This window comes from Pundamilia nyererei, unplaced genomic scaffold (genome assembly GCF_000239375.1).
Source record: "Pundamilia nyererei isolate P.nyererei 1_Seehausen unplaced genomic scaffold, PunNye1.0 scaffold00047, whole genome shotgun sequence".
Lineage (NCBI taxonomy): Eukaryota > Metazoa > Chordata > Actinopteri > Cichliformes > Cichlidae > Pundamilia > Pundamilia nyererei.
In genome coordinates this window covers 1,083,225-1,094,403 of record NW_005187448.1, presented here as the reverse complement: position 1 = coordinate 1,094,403, position 11,179 = coordinate 1,083,225, and the positions used below count along the sequence as shown (strand labels likewise).

The following is an 11,179-nucleotide window of genomic DNA, read 5'->3' as shown; positions in this document are numbered from 1 at the left end:
CACACACACACACTGAAGTTCAAAAGAGGGACACACCAGTCCTCACAGAAATTCTCTCTCCCATGTGTCACACAGACTCCAACAGGCTCACTGTGCGCTGCTCTGTCTTCCTTCATCTATCTCGCTCCGTTTATCTCGCACTCAGTTGTGGAATTTTCCATCAAAGCAGCTCGTTAATGATGGAGCACCTTCATGCATCTTTAAGCATTTGACAGGGATCTTCTGTGCAGTTTCAGCCCAATGCTCACACAAATCACACACACTGAAACCACTTTTTCTTTGTTTAATGTTTCCTTTTTTTGATAAAAGTCAACCATGTAGCTACTTTGTTAACAACAGAGCATGAAAAACAAAACCAGGCCCAATCCTCATTTGATGCTTAAATGTTTAAAAGTTATGTGCACACATCTTTGTGGGTATTTACAACTGTTTGGATCCATGTGAATGAAATCCTGTCATTTACATCGTGTGTGTAAATGTAGACAACCTCCTGCTGTCACCTCCACCTACACAATGAGTGTTGAGGCAAAACAAAGCCACTCAAAATGTTACTTTCACTGTACCTGAACTGACCTGACTGTTGATGGCTGCTGCCATCATTATGTTTTCAAATCCCACTATATTCCCACCTTGTATACATGTGTGTGGTACCCTCTGTACATGCATAGGACAGTGAAATATTTATGCTTTTTTGAGGTTTTCATATAAGTATAACTGATTTTATGATGGCCACAACACCACAAAAACACACAAAATAAAACACACTAGTCATACATAATAAAACCCACATTATTGAAAGGATATTCCTTTAGGATAGTTTTGAGGGGAGAGTGAGAACCAAGAATTCAAAGAAAAAAAAAGAGGAGACCGTCATGTCTTTATGAAAAGTAAAAAAGTTTCAGATGCTGTGGTTTGACATTTGTAAATTTATATATTATTCAATATATATGTTTCTACAACAAATCCTGAAGGTAATCTGGAAGTATCTTTTACTCTGTTTGGGTAACCCCTTGGATTATATTACCAATTACAATTTTGATGAGGTATCTAGTGTCTGTAATGGACACAATTTTAGAAACCTAACCAACCTTGCCAGGGATGTAGTCGGATTGACTGGATGTTGTTAAAACCCCACTCCAAGAGAAAATGGGACACACACAAACACAAGCCAACATAAACACATTCTGGATAAATAAGCAGGAGGATTAATATCAAAAGCTGTTTTTACTTCTAGCTGATTTGATGGCTGATATTTTCATTTAGCATTTTAGATGGGTAAGTCCTCTTCAAATTTCTCTCGTAATCCATGTTAGCGATGAGGCTCAGTTGTGTTACTTGTGAAAATACAGCTGTTGCAAGCTTAGAGACCTGAACGATCATCAAAGACAACAATGATGTGTTGGTATGAAGGCCTCCTCTTAATCTGTTAAACAAGGATAGGAAATTGGTTTAGCATTAATGATATGAATGAGGAAAGTCCTTTTGTCTGTTGTCTTAGAACACATAGCAACAGGCACCAAACCAGCTCCACTGTATATCTGACAACAATAAAAACAACTCTTAACCAGAACAAAGAACTGCAAAGTGTGTAAACCTGACAGTTAGATGAAAATCATTTCACTGAAATGCAAGTATGAAAACACAAACTTTATTTTTGATGCTGTGGTTTACTGTGCAATTTTCTACACTAACAGACCCTCCAAGCTCCACTTTGCACTCCAATGTGTTGAATCAAATTCTAATATTTTAGTTTTTATATCACTTAGCAGGTATTTGATGCACACATTCAAAACAAGCAAAAGAGAGCAACAACAACAACAACAACAACAAAACTATCTGTATAAATACAATACAATGTGCCATTTTTTAATCAGGGAATTTTCTGTATATTTGTTTAAGGTTTTGTTTTTTTGTTTTTGCTTTTTTCTTTGCTGCACCTGAATGTGCAGTGTTTAAATTTGCCAAGGATTCTTTTTCCACTGTACTTTTTAACCACACATTTGTCCATTTATGGAATTATCAGTTTAAAAATGTAGTGACAGGACATTTTCTGTTTTTTAAAGCATTTTTTTCCACTGTAGCTGTTAATTCAGCCAACAGGAGTCGTGAAGTTTCTTTAACAGGCAGATTTGCATCGTCGTTAATGTGAAATGTCACCCACTGCCTTTGTGATAATAAGAATAATTTAGATTTTCATAGCATCTTTCAAGAAAGAAAATTAATAACCAGGGGTTTAATGGTCAAATGTTACTCCTGTTGCATTCTACATGATGGAAGTAGTAACCTCTGTTTATAAAAAAGGACTTGATAACTACAATGTGCTAAAGTTCATCACAATTCTGACTTTTATTAGCTTGTTGTTCTTCTTGAAACTCTAATTATTGTTTGATTTCCATTGTGTGTGCGCGTGTGTGTGTGTCTGTACGGGTTCTTATACTGGTGGGGACCAGAATCCAGGCCCACACAGGGTTGAAGACATTTTTCACATTCAAAATGTGAAAAAGCAGCTGGGAAAGCATTATGTCATTGGGATGTCCCCACGAGGATAGCAAACCAGACATCTGTCTATGTGTGTGATCTTTGTGTGTGCCAGATATCTGTTTCACTCGCAACCTTCTGCACCTGCTTGTAACTTATATGACAGTCCACTACCACGGACCAGGTGGTGTGTCAACTCTCACCTTCCATCTCCTCCCAGGTGTCACTCAGTCCTCCTTTCTCCCTTTTCACTCATTGCCTTGGACGCCTCTCATTATGATCATAATCTGGGTCATATATTCATTTTTTGAGGTTCCTGTTATAGAAATTTCCTGGAGAAAACAACCTGTTCTAGTAAAGCACCCACAAAGTCATCTGAGGAGCAAGAACTCTCAAAGAGTAATCATCTGTTCTCTTCAGCAGCATTTAATTTGAAATGTCAAAAGCACTGCTTGCTTTATTGTTCCCACTATGAATATTTATATTGTGTTTCTGAAGTGTATATATGGGGAAAAAAATCCAACTTTAAGTTCTATTCAATGCGTTTTATACATTTCTCATTTCTCATGAGGTGTGTGATATCTTGTAAATTTGCATTTAAGATACATTAGTAATATATAAACATTTTCTTGAATGTCTGTATTAGATATACAGATGTACACTTTTACAGCCTTCAGAATGCCTTCATTCTTTGTAGCATGGATTCAGCGTGGTGCTGGGAATATTCCTCAGTGATTTTGGTCCATATTCAGATGATGGCATCATACAGATGCCACAGATGTGGTGAATGAACACCCATGATGGGAATTTCCCATTACATCCCATCGCAAAGTTGATCTACTGGATTGAGATCTGATGACTGTGCAGGGCACGAGCACAGAGAACTCATCATGTTCAAGAAAGCAGTTTGAGATGATGTGAGCTTTGTGACACGGAGTATTATCCTGCTTTAAGCAGCTTCATGGGCGCACTCTGGTCATAAAGAGATGGACATGGCCAGCAACAATATTCAGGTACAAGCTGGCATTTAAACAATTCTCAGTTTGTTCTAAGCCACACCAATATATCACCACCAGCAGCAGCCTGAGCTGTTCATGCCAAACAGGGGGCTTCCATGGTGTTTAACAAAATTTGACTCGACCATCCAAAAGCTAAAGTAGAAAATGAGACTCATCACACCAGCAATATTCTCAGTCTTTGGTTTGGTTTTGTTCAGCACGTCCAGATTGTCGTCTCAGTTAACTGTTGGTAGTCCTGTGCTGCCTATTTAAACTTCAAGAGGTCACAATCAGAGCACGTTGCTATTATGTTATGTTGCAGCAATTCTGGAATACTGGGTATGCAATCATTAACATCATAAAATCTGCAAAAGTAGAAACTTTTAATCACTCACATGATTGTGGTGTCAGTGTGCGTTTGTATCGCCGTTGTTGCCGTTCACCTTTGCACCTTGTTAAGTGTCTTTTCCTTTTCACTGGCCGTGATTTGGTTTCTGTTCACTTCAGCCTCATTCACTTGATGAGCATCATGAGGATTCGTGAAATTCTGCTGATAAGTGAAATTTATTTAAAATTATTTTTATTACACAGACACAATATTTTGTATTATTGTTTGCCAGATCTGGAGAATCCAAAAATACCTACATGGTTAAAAAAGAAAAAAAAAAGAGACCACCAGTGTTGATAACTATATTGCAAGTGGGCACAATAGACTATTTCACTGAGTCCACATTTAGGCCAACACCTAATGTGCAGTACAGTTCAGATGATGTACTTTATTGTACTGGTTTACTTCACTGAGATGAGCTGTTATATCTACAGACAACAGTATCAGGTGATAGCAGACTTCTCCATGTGAACCAGAGACTGGCATCCTGTTGGTACCTCACAGACTACCAGTGTTTGTGTGGCACTAGCATTACAGTGAAAGCAGAGACTGCTTAATGAAAGTCATGACGAAATCTTATATAACACTGGGGATTTTCTTACCTGAAGGGGGAACACAGAGGGAATACAAGAAAGTTCACTCCTCTCTCTTTCACCAAACATGCACACCTATGTATCTCCATTCACACAAGCACAACTTTCTATAAACACACCAGTGCACATAAAACATGAGAAGAAAACATTTAAAATCCCAGGATGTATTACATCTTCATTACAGTAAATCGTATGTTTTCATACATATAAATACAGTGTAAAGGTCTTCGTAATGAAATAAACTCTGGCTTATTGTTTTCATGAGTATGCTGTTATCATTTATCAGTTTACCAGCTGAACAAGTGATTACCTGTATCAACAAAAACGGGCATCAAACCATACAGTTAGTTATCATTATGACCGCAAAGCTGATTGTCAAACACACAGAAAGTAACATAGTGACAAGAAAAAGAAGTGAATTGCTTGGATTCACTTACATTTACATGAAATTAGAATATGGGTAGATCTTCAGGTTATCTTTCCACTATTATTATTATTATTATTATTATTACTGCTATACAATATGATGCAAAATGTGAACCCTCATGCTTATAAAATTAGCAAACATGTAAGTCTCAGTCATACAGGCCTAGAGAGCGATCGGTGCAAGGGGCAACATTTTTTCCCAGTAATCTGTGGTTGCCAGGGAGGTCAATGACCAGTCTAGACCTGCGTGACTTTAGGAATCGATTTCACAATGATAGCCAACAACGTCCACTTGCCAGGTGGTTGGAGAGTACACATTTCCCCAGTGATTTCAGATTGTTGCTGACCTGTCTCTAGCCTCTGCAAGTGGTGCCTAATCCAGCAAAGCTCCATCTAAGGTGCAACATTTTTTATTTAAAATTGTCATGTACACCAAGCTACATATAGGCATTACTGACATTACTGTCAATAATATGAGAGTCTGTGTCTGTAGGCCTATTATAAGCCAATCATCATCAATTTCTAATTAATGAAAGTATCCTATATTGCCAGGATAGTTCCCACCTGATAAAACTGAACCCGGGCAAACAAGGGAACAAGTAAATCTAAGCAAAGCCCAATTAAAACCCAACAAAGATCCTGATGCATGAGTGCAGTTTAGTAATAAGCTAATTGTGTAAAAACCTTCAAAGATCACATTGTGTAGAAAACCAAGTAATTCCGATGGGCTCACTTGTTGTGGCCACCGTATAATCTCATTTTCATCATATGCTCAACCACCACGCTCTAAAGTGTGTCCAAAGTTGGATGTTATGTATTTTGAGATTAAAAAAATAAATAAAATCACATCCTTGGATCCAGATTATCTCAATTCTTCTGTCCAGAATTTATTTTTATGAGCCACTTTTCAAAGACCCACCTCTATGTTACGTTGCAAAAGCACAGTTTTTGAGTTATGGGATAACAGATCCCTTTATAAGCAATTATCTTTGGCTTCTATCATCTCTCATTCATATTTTCTTTGACACAGAGAGAAATTCTCTATAACTGAAGTTTCTTTGTCTACAATAAGACAGTGAATGAAAGGAAAACAAGGATGAAATCCAAACTGATGTGACCCCATAAAGAGTGTAGATCCATTACACTTCACAGAACTTCTTTCAAGATTCATTCAGATCCAGAATATTATGTTGGACACTCCTTTTCTTTAAATAACACACAAATGCATGAAAGGGACAAAATGGTTATAACCTTTATAATACCAGTCAAATATGAAACCAAAAATACTGAGCATATATGTGTGACAGACAGAGGTATTACAGTGGAATTATATATGGCATATTCAACAGTATCCCAACATTGCATGATTTAAGGCACTCCATTACAATACAACAAATAAAAACAACAACTATATGAAGTGGAATCAGTCTGACTGTGAGTTGTGGAGAATCCTTACTCGGTCAACCCAGTGAGAACGAATGAATACTTCACAATTATGATTCAGTTTTTGTGTAAATAAATAAATAAATAAATAAATAAATATGTGATGGCTATAATCTAGACAATAAGCACAACACAAATTAGTCTTTGAAGACACTTAGAGGAAAGGAGGGACCTTTGTTTGTTCAGAACTGGCCAGCAATTCAGTTTTGCAGAGTTGCAATTTTAATCGGGAAATATAGAAGATTTCAGTTAAGCAGTGAGATGAAAAGTGGGCCATGTGAGGCATTGCAGACACTGTAAATATTATATAAGCATCAGTTTTTGAGCAGGAGAGAATTTATTCCAATAGGATGAAATGTTGAATTATCAGAGATGAATAAAACACATTAACAATGTGACAGTTAAGAATTTTCTTTACTTTAGATGAACTTTAAATGGTTTAATACTTTATGGCCCATTAAAATGCTGTTGGAAAGCTAGCTATGTTAAACATCCTCGAGGACAAAATCACAACATGTTGTAAACATTAGGATTACTGGCCAATGCAATGAACAGAAGGTTTCCTTTAAAAGGATCTGTTAGACACACACGAGAATGAAGAACGTTTCTCGGGTGTGTGCAACCTAAACATGAAACATAATAACATGAATTCCTAAACATTAATATGGGGAACTCATTTTCAAAATGTCATTTCCATATTGGACAAAAAGAGGTAAATGTGGTACAACCAGCTTATAATTAAAAAACATATTTTTCACAAGGTGCAGTGCAGATCTAATGAAGCCAACTGGCCACTCGTAACAGTGACTATTTAATATTTACTGCTTAGTGGCAAAGTTTCACCTCCTATTGAACAGTGTTCTTCTGACGTCAGTTCCCTTTGTCACTCTGCCAGATCCCGTTGGCTTTATTGAGCGAGGTGTTGCTACCCTGTGTGGTATCCTTTATGGCTTTCTCGACAGCATCAGCCAAGGGCAACTTGTCCTCTGCTTCTGCCTCTCTATGGTAGAAATAGTTGAAGTTGGAAACAATGACGGGAACAGGCAAGGCAATAGTCAGCACACCTGCAATGGCACACAAGGTGCCCACCATCTTACCCCCCATGGTAATGGGACACATGTCTCCGTAGCCTACAGTGGTCATGGTGACAACAGCCCACCAGAAGCCATCAGGTATGCTGACAAACACTGTATTTGGCTCATCTACCTCAGCAAAGTAGATAGCGCTGGAGAAAAGGATAACTCCAATAAAGAGGAAAAAGATGAGCAACCCGAGCTCCCGCATGCTGGCCTTCAGAGTCTGTCCCAGGATCTGGAGCCCTTTAGAGTGACGAGATAGTTTGAATATACGAAACACCCGCACCAAGCGGATGATACGTAGAATGGCCAAAGACATGTTCTGCCCTGAGCTTTCTGCTGGAGTTGTGGCCAATTCTGTAATCACAGTGACAAAATAAGGGATGATAGATATGATGTCAATAATGTTCATGAGGTTGTGGAAAAACTCTCTTTTGCTAGGGCAGACCACAAATCGCACACACAGCTCAAAGAAAAACCAACCAATGCAGGCAGTTTCAATGATGAAGAAAGGATCAGAGAAGGTTGTGGGCTTTACACCAGGCGGACCCACAGTTTGGTTAAAAGGTTGTACAGCTGTGGGCACAACTGGGTCGGTCTCATCTCTGAATTCTGGTAGTGTTTCCATGCAGAAAATAATAATGGATATGACGATGACAAGGACGGACACCAGCGCTACACCTCGTGCTGCATTGGAGCTCTCTGGGTACTCAAACAGCAGCCAGAATTGTCTGTACACATCATTACTAGGAAGAGGAATCTCAACGTCTTTTAAGAATCCTTCTTCTTCTCTGAACTGCTCCATAGCCTCGTTTCCAAGCTCATAGAACAGAATTTCATCTGCAAACACATCGAGGGGAACGTTAGCTGGTCGTCTAACTTTACCTCCTGACTGGTAGTAATATAAAATTCCATCAAAGCTGGGTCTGTTCCGATCAAAGAAGTACTCGTTCCTCATTGGATCAAAGTATTCCATCCTCTTCAAAGGGTCCCCTAGAAGTGTCTCAGGAAACTGGTCCAGTGTTTTAAGCTGCGTCTCAAAACGAAGACCGGCAATGTTGATGATGACTTTCTGATCTCCATCATCCAAGCCTCGTTTATCAACAAAGAGATCCTCACAGCACTCCTTAGCAAGCCGGTTAAAGATCATCTCACTTTCCTTGCTGCCCTCACTGCTTAGCAGCAGTTTAAAGTTTGAGATCATGCTAGCACAGCTGCTACGCCCCTTTCTAGTTGGAGTTGGCATCGTCGGGGACTGTGGTACTGTAAGTGTCTGCGGAATGGGTGAAGATGAGGTCGATTCCCAAATGTATGGGGGTATAGGGCTGCAGTGGGAAGGTGTAGGTGTTAGGTCTGTGGCTCTTAGATGGTAGTTGCTGGTTGGGCTGCTGTGCTCTGGGGGCATGTCCACTGTGAGAGCTGTGGTCTCATCAGCATAGGTGTCCACCTCATCTCCAAGGTTGCCAGCAAGGTCATCCAGGCTCTCAAAGTCTACCAAGGCCACCTCCATGGCTTTGGTTCAGCCAGTGCAACACACAGACTGACAGATGGGAGGTTCACACACCAGAGTCAGCAGCTCCAGCAGCGTAGCAGAGCATTCAGGCTACAGTGTGACTGACGTAAATACAAAAACTCCTTCAACTTGTTTTTTAAAAATCCAGCTCCTGTAGAGTTGAAGAGGAGAGACAAAGATTATCAGTGTGTTTCTGTTAGCTGTGCAGAGCTCACCAAGGCAAGCATCAGGTCATTAGAATATGATAAACACAAATGCTAGTTTCTTGGAGAATTATTTGGAAACAGAAAGTGAGAGACATAGTTTAAGATGAAAAGAAAAGAAACTGGGAACCAGCAACGTTATCTACCAGCAATACAGCTAGAACATGGGGGAGAGAAAGAACAAAAACTAGTAAATTCTTTGCTGGTTCTTTCTTTTGCCTGCTGTGGCAGTGGCACTGCGATGGGTCATGTAACTTTGAAAACAGCAGACATTAAATAGGAGAGCAACTCAAGGGTAGCTACAGCCTGATTCTTACATGTTCACATGTCTCTGACTGATCAAATCATTATCAAATTGTTGACATAAACTTTTCTACTATTCCTTTAAATAAGCAATACTAGTTAGCAATACATACTAACCAGTGCATATACTGGACACTGAAGTTATTTTAACAAACAACCTGAAATGAAAGAAAAGGGATGAGAGCTGCACCACCTGTCATGACCCCGAGGGTTGTAGGAAAGGAGGACAGTCCGAGGTAACTGGGACTCTGCATACATTAGTGCATAATTAACTGACTGTGCAGTGATAGCATGAGCCTAGTTTCTACCAGACGCCAAGGCTCACATTTAAACTCCACTGTGCCATATCTTTGGTCTTAGCTGTAAGAATAAGCTCTGTTCCAGCTTTGCTCTTTATATTTGTATTTACCTGTGTGCGTTTTTTCATCAGCATTCACCTAGTATGAAATAGTGAGGTTGTGTGAAAGGTGTATTTGTGCCTGTCGGTGTGTGTGCCTGTGTTGGGTTGTACTTTATAGGTGTGTGTGTGTGGGTGTGTGTGTGTGGGTGTGCATGCATGTGTGTAACTGTGTGAATGGGTGCTAAAGCCTGCAGATGTTTAATTAAAGACTCCAGAGATGAGTCACCACCTAAAACCAGAGCCAGTGATACCAATCCTCCTGGGAGACAAAGAGAGAGCGAGAATAACGAGGATGATATGAAAATTATTGGGGAAGCGGATGTGGGTGGATGGGATGAGGACAGCATTGCAAAAAAAAGGGAATGTGTCAATGAGACAGAATGGGACTTGATAGGTGGGTGGATGGATAGACAGGATGATGAGAGAGGACCCCTGACAAAAAAAAGGGAGTCTGATCGATCAAAATCAGGCAAAAAAAATGGGACACAGAAAAGCATCCTGGTGACTACTGTCTTTCACAGGAATAAAATATGAAACAAGGATGAACAAGGCCTAAATAATTCTTTAGGAGTGCAAAATGTTCAAATCATGCGCTGAATCATACGATATGAAAAACACAAACTGGTAAATCATACAATGGAAGTCTCATTTCCTCCTGAGACCTCCTGACTGGAACAAGGTCAGTTTCCTCAATTGGGACTTTCTAATGATCTTGAAACAGAATCTGAAAATCAGGCTGAACTGTCAACTTAATACTCAGAAATCATTGACATAGACCTGCCAAACCATTTTATCAACATTTTCTGCCCCAAACTAAATGTACTTATAGTGTTCATTTACATTATTGCACACTAAATTATTAGATGACTGATTCACAAAGCACAAATTAGGGCAATTTTCTCAGTTTGGCATTCTGTTTATTCCTAAACCAGGGTAGAATCTAAAGGAAGACATATGATATACAGTTAAATATGTTGCAACCACTCTAAAGTCAAATCTGCTTCCCTTTAATGTTGAGGAATGAACAAAGTAATCAATAGCAACAATATTCCCAAACTGACTCACACAAAGCATATCAAACAAGCAACAAACACTTTACCTTACTTTGCAAGAGGTTTTTATACCATCGGCATCAAAGAATAAAAACAAGAGTAAGAGAAAAAGGGTCCTGCACAAGTCCAGCCGCTTTACCAACTTTTCACTTGGGATCAGAATGGTCAGCCTCTCATGGACTACTTTAGGTAACCTTATGCTTGAGTAGAAACTAGAGCTGCGGCAAAGGGTACAGGCATAACGATGCACACACACACACACACACACACACACACACACACACACACACACACACACACACACAC

At 39.4% G+C, this 11,179-nt stretch overlaps 1 protein-coding gene across 3 annotated transcripts in view; it reads right to left on the bottom strand.

Annotated features, from left to right (window-relative positions):
• Positions 1-6,092: 6,092 nt before the first annotated feature.
• The window catches only part of kcna10a (potassium voltage-gated channel, shaker-related subfamily, member 10a), a 14,226-nt gene continuing 9,139 nt past the window's right edge, over positions 6,093-11,179 (bottom strand). For 2 of the 3 annotated variants that reach the window (XM_005732499.1, XM_005732500.1), the window contains exon 2: positions 6,093-9,066. In XM_005732499.1, the coding sequence (XP_005732556.1) occupies positions 7,197-8,912 (1,716 nt within the window). In that variant the 5' untranslated portion in view covers positions 8,913-9,066 and the 3' untranslated portion in view covers positions 6,093-7,196. Of the gene's footprint in view, positions 9,067-10,925; positions 11,002-11,179 lie in introns of those variants that run through there. The other variant, XM_013910682.1, reaches the window with a different exon arrangement.